Source organism: Pipra filicauda, unplaced genomic scaffold (genome assembly GCF_003945595.2).
Source record: "Pipra filicauda isolate LSUMZ 115617 unplaced genomic scaffold, ASM394559v2 scaffold78_size3787270_pilon, whole genome shotgun sequence".
Taxonomy (NCBI): Eukaryota; Metazoa; Chordata; class Aves; order Passeriformes; family Pipridae; genus Pipra; species Pipra filicauda.
Window position 1 is genome coordinate 3,461,507 of NW_024104964.1, and position 11,361 is coordinate 3,472,867.

The window sequence follows — 11,361 nt, forward strand, 5'->3', positions numbered from 1 at the left end:
TCTGACCAGTGGATGTTTAGGATTGTTCTGAGACTGCGTTGATGGAAGCGTTCTAAGCCGGGAAACAACCAACCAGCCGGGACGACCTCGCTGAGCCCCCACCCACTCATCGCAGGGGTGGCCGGGCCGCCTTAAGGCGGGAGTGGGCGGGGCCGACCCGGGGGGGCGGGACTGCCCTGGCGGTGTCACCGGGGAGAGCCGAGCGGGGCCGAGCGGGGCCGAGCGGAGCCGAGCGGGGCCGAGCGGGGCCGAGCGGAGCCGAATGCAGCGGGCGGCAGCGCGGGTGCTGCGGGGGGCGCGGAGCCCCCCAGTTCGGACCCCCCCAGTTCGGGCTCGATCGGCCTCGGCGGGGTCCGCCCCCCGCGGGCTGGTCTATGAGCGGCACGGGGAGCCCCCGAGCGTGGTGCAGTAAGAGGGGGCACATTGGGGGTGCAGGAGGAGCTGTATTGGGGTGCAGGAATAGGGGGGACAGCGGGGGTGTAGGGGCTGTATTGGGGTGCAGGAATAGGGGGGACAGCGGGGGTGTAGGGGCTGTATTGGGGTGCAGGAATAGGGGGGACAGCGGGGGTGTATTGGGGTGCATTGCAGGGGGGTGCAGGAATAGGGTGGGGGGTATTGAAGTGCAGAGGGGGCTGTACTGGAGTGCACTGTAATGGGGTGCGGGAATGGGGTGGGGGTGCAGGGGGGTTGTACTGGGGTGGATTGTAGTGCGGTGCAGGAGCGGGGGGACAGTGGGGGTGCAGGGGGAGCTGTATTGGGGTGGATCGTGATGAGGTACAGGAATGGGGGCGTCACTGGAGGTGCAGGGAGGGCCCTGTTGGGGTGCATTGCAGGGTGGGTGCAGGAGTGGGGTGGGGGTGAATTTGGGGGCCATTGTATTGAGGGGGGGGCGGGGGTAGGGCCAAGGCTGGGGTGGGGGCTGGCAGAGGGGTGCGGGGTGGGGTGGGGTTGCAGGTGAGGTCTGGGGTTGTTGGAGGGCTGCTTTGGGGGTGCAGTGCACAGGGTTGGGGGTCACTCACCCCAGGGGAGGGGTTGCAGCTCCCTGTGGAACCCCCATGGCAGTGCCAAGGGTGCCCAGAGGCTCCTGAGCACACGGGGGGACCCTGGGGTGCCCCCATGGTCTCACAGGCAGATGCTGAGGGGGTCCCCTTGTCCCCCACCGACCTGCTGCTGCTCCTTCCCCATTCCTGCCTAATTTGGGGTATGATGGGGAGGTCCGAGCCCTCAGTAGTGCTGCACCCCAAATTCATCCTGGGTTGCATCCCATCCATGGGGATTCTCTTTGAGGTCCCAGTTTAGGGACCAAGCTGGTCATGAGTGTTTTTTGGGTTCAGCAGCTGGTGCTTGGTGTTATCATGAGCCAAAGAACCTTGGAAGGAGAAAGTCACATTTTGGTGGATTTTAGGCCTTTTTCTCAGAGGGGGAGACCTCGAGGCCTTGCTGCCCTGCTTGCACCAGCTCAGGTCACCCCTAGAAATGCCAGTGCATTATCTGGGTACATCCAGACACCCAACCCCCTGATTTTTTGGGGAAGGACTTTTGCTTTTCCAAAATTGTGTAACAGTGCTTTTCACCACTGATATTTGCTGCCATCACCCCATTTCTTCTGCAAGGCCAGTCTCGTGCTTCCTGACTTCTCCTTTTTTCACAGATTTCTGAAAACATCCCAGTTCCTGTAAGGCTCAAACTGGGCAGGACAAGCCATAAAATCCCCCGTTGGTTGAAACTGTGGGTTTTTACACAATCTACTGAATTTGTTAAAATTAGTGAGCGTCACTTGGCCTGGTGACACAGGGTTGTGTTGGGTGGTTGGCTTTTAGTAGCCTCCACCAAAAACCTGTCCGTTTGTCTGATATAAATCCAGTTTTTTAATGGGATGGGGAAGGCAGTGCTGCTAATTTAAGTGTGTGGAGGTGATATAATCACCTTCCACCTTCAACCCCAGCACAAAACACATCACCAGGCTGGTCTTAATGCCCTTTTCCTTTGTGTCCCCCTGTTCAGACTGAAGGATCTGGAGGTGCCCAACCTGGGAGACTCTGATGTCCACGTCAAGATGTTGGCGGCTCCCATCAATCCCGCTGACATCAACATGATCCAAGGTGTGTGTTGGATCAATACTTTGCATATTGAGTCTTGTGGGGTGCTCAGAATCACAGAATATTCTGAGCTGGAAGGGACCCACAAAGACCAGCAAAGTGCAGCTCCTGTCTTGGAAGGTTTGGAGATGGCCCTTGGGATGGGAATGTCTGGGGTATCAAAGTCCAACTCCAATGTCTTGGAGGGTTTGGAAATGGCCCCTGGGATGGGAATGTCTTGTCCAGGTCTTGTTTGGAAATGGCCCTGGGATGGGAATGTCACTGGATGTCTTGGAGGGTTTGGAAATGGCTCCTGGCATGGGGATATCTCCTGTCTTGGAGGGTTTGGAAATGGCCCCTGGGATGGGAATGTTTGGGGTGTCAAACACTGGATGTCTTGGAGGGTTTGGAAATGGCTCCTGGCATGGGGATGTCTCGGGTATCCAAGTCCAGCTCCTGTCTTGGAGGGTTTGGAAATGGCCCCTGGGATGGGAATGTTGGGGTATCAAAATCCAACTCCAGTGTCTTGGAGGGTTTGGAAATGGCCCCTGGGGTGGGAATGCTGGGGTATCAAAGTCCAACTCCAATGTCTTGGAGGGTTTGGAAATGGCCCCTGGGATGGGAATGTTTGGGGTGTCAAACACTGGATGTCTTGGAGGGTTTGGAAATGGCCCCTGGGATGGGAATGTTTGGGGTGTCAAACGCTGGATGTCTTGGAGGGTTTGGAAATGACCCCTGGGATGGGAATGTTTGGGGTGCCAAAGTCCAGCTCTGATGTCTCAGAGGTTTTGGAGGTGGCTCATGGCATGGGAATATCGAGTGTGATGGGGTCTCCAGCTCACCTCCTGCTTCCCAACAGGGACCTACGCCATCCTGTCCCCTCTGCCGGCCGTGGGAGGGAACGAAGGTGTCGGGGAGGTGCTGGAGGTCGGGAGTCGGGTGTCGGCTCTGAAACCCGGGGACTGGGTCATCCCGGCGGACACCGGCCTTGGTGAGCGTGCCCCCGACTCCTCACTCATCCCTCACCTGCAGAGCGTCTTCTCCAAGGATTTTTGGCATGCTGGAGCCTGCTGGGAGCTGCCCAAGCTTTCCCAGAGAGCAAAGCCACGGTCGTGCTGCTGTGTGAGCTGGTGGGGGGATTTTGGGGGTCCTGCAGCAAAATCACAGCCCTCCAAAGCACTGTCTTTGCTGGGGGGGAGTAGAGCCCCGTGTCCCTCCACTTACAGCCATCACATCTAATGAGGCAGGACTCAAAAAGGGGAAAAAAAGCCCTTTTAGGGACTCTTGGGTGAGGGGAGCAGCAGTTGGAACCCATTTAGTGCCGTATGAGCTAAATCATAATTATATTGAGCTGGATTGTTTCAGACAGTCAGATAACTGCTGGAGTTGTCTCTTACCTGTTTATATCTTGATTTAAATTATATTTTCGCCACCTATTTTATTTTAATGTGGTTTTTTTTATAAAACAAGCTCCGTTCCTGCTCCACAGCCCCAGCAAGTGATGCTGCTCATCCTCCAGGGCAGCTCCAGGGAAGGGGCTGCTATTCACAGGAACCCCTTACAATGCAAAAGCCTGGAGCACCTGGAATAGGAGCAGTGGCAATGCCATTGCTTATACTAAATTTAAATTTAGAAATAATCTTCTTTTCTGTAGCATAGACCCTTTATGAGGCTTCTGTGCCATTATAAAGCATTGCAGCAATCCGTGTTTTCCTGGAAACAGCCACGTTTTGTCCCATCCACTGAGAGCTTCCCCAAAGGCCTGGGATAAAACATCTCACCTGGGCAAGGTTGTGGGGACACCTCACTGCAGTTTGCTCCTTAATAGTGCTCTGCTGGGAAAGTGTGGGAATTCATTTCCCAACAAATGCCTCCCATGCTCCTCCAAAATGCCAATGGCCTGAAATGTGTTGTTTCTGGTTTAGTGTAACAGCTTGTTCTTTGCCTATTTCTTCTTAAAAGGCTTTTTTTGCTTAATGGAAGAAGGAAAGAGATCGAGTTAAGAGCCAAATGGGATATTTTTAAACATAAAAAACCTGTAAATAGATGATAGAGGGTTAAATTGGATTTAAGTGTAGAGGGAGTAAAGCTGCCTAAATTGGCTTTGAATATATGGGCTCATTCCTAGGATGGAGAGTATTTCCATTATCTCTGCACACTCCTTGTGCCTGGGGAGCCCCAGTCCCATTATCCCCCTGGGAAATGAATAGGCTTTGCTGGGTGATAAATCTGGGGATCCATCCACTGTTTTGGCTGTACCCATGTGGGAAATTATTCCCTAATTCCCTCTCCAGGGTTTAGCAGGTGCCCGGCGTGGCGATGCTGCCGCGACTGGCATTAAGCCAACGGTGTGAATTAAGGTCTCATGACCTTTCCTTTTCCTTTTCCTTTCCTTTCCCACCTTCCTGTGGCTCTGCTGCTGGAACCCAGGGACGTGGAGGACACGAGGGGTGTTCCCTGAGGAGAAGCTGCTGAAGGTGCCCGGTGACATCCCCGTGCTCTGCGCGGCCACTCTGAGCGTCAACCCCTGCACAGCGCTACGGATGTTGACTGACTTTGAGACCCTGGCACCTGGTAAGCCTTCTGCCAAGCAGAAGGAATTCTGGGGGGATTTTCCAGCCTCTTCTGCGATGAAAATTGGGATTTGTTCCCATCCAGGTGACTCCGTCATCCAGAACGCTGCCAACAGCGGGGTGGGCCAGGCCGTCATCCAGATCGCCAGAGCCTCCGGCGTCAAGACCATCAACGTGGTGAGGGACAGGTGGGTCCCCTGGGCAGGAAAAGTTGGGCTGGGTGGTGGTTTGGGCACAGGCTTGGGGACAGAAACCAGCGCTGGAGGGTCCTGCTCCAGAGTCCTTTGAACTTCTGGAGAGGGAAGATGAGCGGAGAAAGTTAACCCTCGGCTGGAGGTTTTCGGAGCTGGAGTTGGTCATCCTGCCCCTTCCACCCATCCCACCCATCCTGCCCATCTCCTCTTTGCTCCTCCAAGGTGTCCTCCAGCCTCTGCCCCGTTGTCCCCAAGTGACAGAGGAATGAGCAGGAGGAAGGAGAAGGTGACACTCTGCCTCCTGGTTCATCAGGTCCTCTTTTTTTCCCTTCCTTTTTCCCTCCCCCAGACCTGATCTCCCACAGCTGGTGGAGAGGCTGATGGCCCTGGGTGCAGACCACGTTGTCACAGAGGAGATGCTGAGAAAGCCAGAGATGAAAGAGATATTTAAGGTACCTCAATGCTGATCCCAATGGAGAGAGATGGTCCAGGGCCATCACTGCGTTCAGCACTGCAGGGAAAGCTGCAGGGATGGTGGGAAGGACAAATTTCCCTCTAGATCAGGATTTAGCCCCAGAAGTTGAGGAATTTTGCTGCTTCCACAAGGGCAGGATCATAGATTTTAGGTCTGATTGGACAGGGCTTGGAGCAACCAAGTGGAAGGTGTCCCTGCCCATGGCAGGGGGATTGAACTGGAGGGGCTTTAGAGTCCCTTCAGACCCAAACCATTCCTTGATTCTGTGATAGGTTTTGACTCCACAGCTCTCAACTGCCCCTAAGTAACTGTTGAGGTTAGGGCAGTTGCTCCCTCAAGAACCATGGTCCCACCCTAAAAAAGGAGCCCTAAAATTTGGGATCTTTTTTCCTAACCTCTTGCAGAGCACCCCCAAGCCCCGGCTCGCCCTGAACTGCGTCGGAGGCAAAAGCACCACGGAGATGCTGCGGCACCTGCAGTAAGTTTGGCTCGGGGACAGAAACCTGCACCAGAGGGTCCTGCTCCAGAGTCTGTGGAACTTTCATAGAGGGAAGATGAGTGGAAAAGTGGTTTTGCATGACAACAGTGATGTAAAGTTAACCCCTCATTGCTGCGTGTCTCACGCTGCCGGTAGCTGGGAGCAGCTGAGGTCCAGTTATGAAGGTCCCCCACGTCCTGGCTGGGTACAACTGGTGCACTGAGCTTCAAATTCAGCTGTTGGTGCATGGAAGCAAGAGGAGAGCCTGGAAAGCGGGGTCTGAGGGGTAACTGGGGGAGCCCTTGGTGCGAGGACAGCCCTGGGGTGCAGCAGTGGGGTTGGGGCTGGCAGAGGGGGAGGTGGGAACGGCAGAGCTGCGCTTTGGGGGCCACATAACCCAGTCTGTTCCTGCTGCAGGCCCAAAGGGACCATGGTCACCTACGGGGGGATGGCAAAGCAGCCTGTTATGGTGCCTGTGGTGAGTACTGGAGATGCTCTTCATTTCCCTGGGGGCACATCCAGTGTGATGTCCCCTCGGCTCCTGCTCGACACTGTGGGAGCTCAGCTCACCCTGATCGAGACTGAGAGCCTCCAGCCTTCTTTTTATTTAACTGATGGGCTCCTGAAAGGCCAAACTGCCTTTAATCCCACTGCTGGTCTCATGGCTTTATTCAGGGTGTGTTTGGGCTGCTGTGAATTCCCAGTGGGGAAACGGCCCCACGGATGCCGAGGATCAAACCCACCCTGACCCCACACTGGAGTCCCATCTCCACATCCCACTGTGTCCTGAGTCACAAATGGGAGCACTAACGAGGGGGTGAGGGGCCTCACTGCCACCTCCCACTGCTGTCAGGATGGGAGGCAGCACAGGGGTGTCGCTGGGTGTGGGGGGGACACACGGGTGTCACTGCATGTGTGGGAGGACACAGGGTGCACAAGGGGCAGGTGGGTCTCCCTGGGTGTGTGAGGGGACACAGGGCTGTCCCTGGGTGTGTGTGGGGACCCCCAGGTGTCCCTGGGTGTGTGAGAGGACCCAGGGGTGTCACTGGGTGCACGTTCCCTCTCCACAGAGTGCCTTCATCTTCCGGGACGTGCGGCTCCGCGGGTTCTGGATGACCCAGTGGCGGAAGGACCACGCGCAGGGTGAGCCGGGGTGGGGGGCTGAGGGTGGGCACGGGAGCGGCTCCCAAACCACCCCACTGGCACCGTGTTCCTCACTCTCACTCGTGTCACGAGTGCTGCTCATCCCCAGGGCACTGAAACACCTGGCTCGGGCAGGGACTGTGCCCTGTCACCACCCCAGGGCCTCTTCCCTCATCCCACGTGCCCGAGCTGGGGGCACATCACACCCAGGCCCCTGTATGGCTTTGAGTGGGTGTTTCCCAGGATGGTGCTGGCACAGCACAGTGACAGCTCCCTCCTTCCCTCCCCGTGCAGACCAGGAGAGCGTGGCTGGGATGATGGACACCCTGTGCCAGCTGATCCAGAGGGGACAGCTCACCGCGCCCGCCAGCACCGAGGTCCCGCTCCAGGACTACAGGGCAGCCCTGGAGGCCTCCATGAAGCCCTTTGTGTCCTCCAAGCAGATCCTCCTCCTCTGACCCGCAGCTCCTGGAGCCCTGTCGTGCTCCAGCACAGCCCCGCTTCTTGTCCACAGACTTGGGGGGGGAAAATCCTCCAGATCCATGGATTTTCTTTTTTCCTTTGCTTTTTAACTTGTGGGTGGCCACTGAAAGCTCTCAAAGCCTCTGCAGCTTTGTGTGGAAGTGCTGCTGGAGGGAGGCTGCATCTCACCTTAGCTGGGGTGAGTTTGGGAGCCCAAACAGTGGCTCAATCAGCTCAGGGTGTCAAAAGAGCAGCAGTTCCCCCTTCTGTATATTTTTGGAGCTGAGGGAGCTGCACTGCTGCCTCCTGCACTGCTGTAGTTATCCCAGGTGGGATGGGCAGGAAAAGCCCAAGTTGCTTCCTTGCAGCCCCCCTGCCCCCAAGCTGGGGAAGGGGCACAGACTCCCCAAAGCACTGAGGTGTTGCTGTGGTTGGAGTGACCCTGGTGCTGCTGCAGCTCCTGGAGGAGCCCTGAGATCTGCTGGATTTTGTCAAGGGCACTGTGAGTGCTGGAGCCTTTGGCCCATCCCAGCTGGAGCCAGACCCTTGGCATCCCTGAAGGCCCCCCTGCCCGGGTGTGGGACAGTGACTGTGACACTGCAGAGGATGGACACAGCAAAATGAAACAATTTATTACCGAAAACAACCAACAACGTGTTCCTGCTTCCTCCTGTCCTGCTGCATTTCTACCCCTATGGCCCCACAGCTCCCTACGGCCTCTGCTCTTCCCAGTCCTGCCCCTGCTGAGGTCTGGCCCCACTGTTCCCCCCGCAGGAGCAGGTGGGGCAGTGGCTGTGGGCTGGAGTGTGGCTGGGTGGTGACCCCACACTGTCCATCCCAAACCCCAGAGCGCAGAGCGGAGCCAGTCCAGCCCCAGGCACCCGCGTGAAACCTGGATTTGGCTGCCCAGACGGGAGTGTGGGCACTGCCAGGGGCCTGTTTGGGGCAGGAGGGGTGAGCCGGGGCGGTGAAGCCGTGGCTGGAGCAGGAGCTGCCTCCTGGATGCCGGCGGGGCTGCGCCTGCGGGGCCGTTTTGGTGGGGAGGGTCTGGCACTGCCCAGCGGGGTGGGGGTGCCTGCCCCTGGCTCAGGGCTGGTGCTCGTGGGTGTCTGGGTGTCATCATCCTCTTCTTCCTCCTCTGCCCCTGCTGCCAGCTGAACATCCCACCATCTTTTCCATGGGAGCTCTGCCTTCTTGCCGGTGGCCGGCGGGGACACGGCTGGGGGGATCAGGCTTTCCCCAGCACTCTCCACGCCCCTCCGATGGCAGGAGGGGTCATCCCTTGTGAAATGGGGGTTGGAGTAGAACAGGAGCTGCAAAAGGCAAAGGAGAGGAGTTGGTTGCCATCATTGCAAGGAGGGAGGAAGAGATCCGAGGGAGATCCCAAGGACAAAAGGGTGTTTAGAGGATTCCCTGGGGCATTTTAAACATCAGGTTTCATCTGAGTAAAGTGTTGGGACAGAGTTTTGTTAGGTCACAACCACCCTTGTGTTTTGGGCATTTGGCAGCAGAGAAGTGTAGGGTCTTCAAAGGCCAAAAAACCCCTGGAGAAACCCAAACCCCACAAGTTTTCAGGCGCCGCAGCGTGGAATGGACATGTTGGGAATAACACTGATGTGGAGACAAAACTGTTTGTTCCCATCCCCACTTCTGGCCTTGTCAAGGCTGATTTTATCCGAACATGAACCTCCCCCAAAATGTCCTGAGGGATCTTTGTGTGGGGAGGAGCTGACCTACCTTGCCCAGCTCAGACCCAGCTGCTGCTACTGCTCTCAGCTCCTCCATGGAGGTCAGCAGGGGAGAGTCCCCTTCCATCCTGCGGAATCCATGGAACATGAGTTGGAGAAGGAAGCCTCTCATGGACTCTGTCTCAAAGATCTTCCTCGGCCCCCTCCTCCCCAGCACTTCCTTCCTGAAGAGCTTCTCTCCGATCACGATGCAGTTCCCGTCGTTGCCCCACCAGATGGACTCGAAGCTCTGGCTGCTGAGGATCTCCCAGAGCGTCTCCAGGAAGGAGTCATCCGAAGGTTTGGTGTTGACAGAGATCTTCAAGGAACAAAATTTCACCTTGGGGTCCCAGGGTTCATCTTGCCAATCCTGAAGGGCGACTTTGTCTGTGGGAGCATCCCAGGACAGTCCCGTGTCATCTCCTGGATGAGAAGCTTGAGCCACCCACCAGGCTGGCTCCTCTGGGCTGGGAGCACAGGATGTCTCTGGTGAAGACATCTCCATTTTAACTTCTTTTTCCTCAGCTTGGCTGCCTCCAACCAGCCTGATGAAGTTCTGTGGTTCCAGCTGCCTGGGAAGTTCTCCAGCCTGTGTTCCATCACGGTGACATCACAGTGTGGTGCCCCTCTCCTGGCAGCAGGAGGTGGGAGACACAGAAGTAGCCCCAAAGACCTGATTTCCCAGGGAGCTGGTTGGAGCCCAGAGACAATTCCAGCTGTGTTTTCATGTGGAATGTCCTGCTAGGGCAGTGCTGTGTCCCTGTGCCCCAAGGAGCAGTGCCCAGGGAGGGGTGGGAAGGTGACAGTGTTGGACATCCAAGTGTCCCAGACATGAAGTTTTTCACTTGGGCACCTTCTCCCCTGTGCAGAAATGCCTGTGTGGAATTCCTATGGAATAACCTCTGCTCTGTGATGTCCACACTGCTCCTTCTGCTGTGGTTTGTCCCCATATCCAGGCGATGCTCTCAGCTCTCAGCAGGCTCTCTGTGCTGCTCTGTAGGATGAACCCAAACACACCTTGCAATGGAAATAACCCCCACCCCTCCCTTGGTTGGGTTCCTTGGATTTTCTTTGCCACAGAACCTTCAGAGCCCAGCCCAGGGACCTCACTGGGGTCCTCCCACCTTGTGTCGAGTTCCCAACCTGCTCCTCCGAGTCAGAGGACCACGACTGTGGAATTGTTTGGGGATGTGAAATTGTGAGGGACCTCTTGTGTCAGCTGCAGGTTCTGAGTCTGTGGGGCCTGATGGGACTCATCCCAAAGTCCTGATGAGGGGGGTTATGGCAGGGCCCCCCCTCCATCATCTGCCAAAGTCCTGGGGGTGTGGGGAGGTCCCTCCTGACTGGGAGCTGGGCACTGTCATTCCCATGTACAGGGAGAGGTGAGGGAAGACCCAGGAAGTTGTACCTTCATTTTGGGGAATTTTTTGGGTCCTGGGGGCAGGGATGTTGATCAGAGTTGGAGGGGACTCCTGTACAACTGTGTGTGCATTGGGAGGAGCAAATCACTCTGAAGTTAAACCCCACAGCTGTGTTGGACCTAAATGGACACATCAAAAAACATTTTATCCTCCCTATAACCCCTCACACCCAAGACCTCCCTTAGAGCAGAGCAGACAGAGCAGCCCACCAGGTGTTCCCTGTGATAAACTCCATGCCAGCACCTCCCCTCTGCTCCCCCATTCCCAACAACCCCCCCAATATTCCCAATAAACCCCCCCAATATTTTGCATTTCCATTCTCCCCACCAGTATTGGAGGCAGAGGCACATCCCATGCCCCAGCACTTCCTGATCAATGGATAAAATGGGGAAAATAAAGCACAAAAAGGACTTTGAAATTGTTATGAGGTCCATTAAACATGACATAAACCAGAAAAATTAATGCAAGGTTTTTATCCCCCTTGTTTATTGGGCTCTGTGATAAAACCCTACGAGCTTTAGAGAACTCTCTCACAAAATGTTCCCACCGCTCCCTCCCACACCAGGGCACGAAGGAATCAATAATTAGATTTAATTCTGCTTGTTAAATGGGCGGGATCGTGGTTGGAAATCCAGCTGCTGGTGTTGCACCTACACAGTATTAATGTTTTTGGGGGTGATTGTGGGGTTATTTTAGGGGGGTGGCTGCTAATGCTGGAATGTTCCCAGAGACTCTGCTGGGATCTGGTGTGATTTCGGCATCTGATGTGTCAACCCAAATGATAAAAATAAGTCCCCAGAAATGACATTT

At 55.9% G+C, this 11,361-nt stretch overlaps 2 protein-coding genes across 2 annotated transcripts; one reads left to right on the forward strand and one right to left on the reverse strand.

Moving 5' to 3' along the window:
- Nucleotides 1-228: 228 nt before the first annotated feature.
- Nucleotides 229-10,961, forward strand: MECR (mitochondrial trans-2-enoyl-CoA reductase). Its single transcript, XM_027714643.2, has 10 exons — nucleotides 229-408; nucleotides 2,005-2,102; nucleotides 2,938-3,069; nucleotides 4,509-4,652; nucleotides 4,737-4,839; nucleotides 5,195-5,297; nucleotides 5,725-5,798; nucleotides 6,216-6,276; nucleotides 6,869-6,941; nucleotides 7,236-10,961. The coding sequence occupies exons 1-10, from the start codon at nucleotides 263-265 to the stop codon at nucleotides 7,397-7,399; spliced, it is 1,098 nt and encodes a 365-aa protein (XP_027570444.2). The 5' UTR covers nucleotides 229-262; the 3' UTR covers nucleotides 7,400-10,961.
- Nucleotides 8,011-9,712, reverse strand: LOC113984564 (heat shock transcription factor, X-linked-like). Its single transcript, XM_027714644.2, has 2 exons — nucleotides 9,141-9,712; nucleotides 8,011-8,716 (listed from the first exon to the last, which is right to left on the reverse strand). The coding sequence occupies exons 1-2, from the start codon at nucleotides 9,633-9,635 to the stop codon at nucleotides 8,114-8,116; spliced, it is 1,098 nt and encodes a 365-aa protein (XP_027570445.2). The 5' UTR covers nucleotides 9,636-9,712; the 3' UTR covers nucleotides 8,011-8,113.
- Nucleotides 10,962-11,361: the final 400 nt, after the last annotated feature.

What these genes read in the sequence shown, in the direction of transcription:
- MECR (XM_027714643.2), top strand. Translation starts at nt 263, where the DNA reads ATGCAGCGGGCGGCAGCGCGGGTGCTGCGGGGGGCGCGGAGCCCCCCA. An exon ending in GAGCCCCCGAGCGTGGTGCA is followed by an intron (nt 409 to 2,004) that starts GTAAGAGGGGGC and finishes CCCCCTGTTCAG; the next exon opens with ACTGAAGGATCTGGAGGTGC. An exon ending in AGCCTGTTATGGTGCCTGTG is followed by an intron (nt 6,277 to 6,868) that starts GTGAGTACTGGA and finishes CCCTCTCCACAG; the next exon opens with AGTGCCTTCATCTTCCGGGA.
- LOC113984564 (XM_027714644.2), bottom strand. Translation starts at nt 9,635, where the DNA reads ATGGAGATGTCTTCACCAGAGACATCCTGTGCTCCCAGCCCAGAGGAG. An exon ending in CTGGGTCTGAGCTGGGCAAG is followed by an intron (nt 8,717 to 9,140) that starts GTAGGTCAGCTC and finishes TGCCTTTTGCAG; the next exon opens with CTCCTGTTCTACTCCAACCC.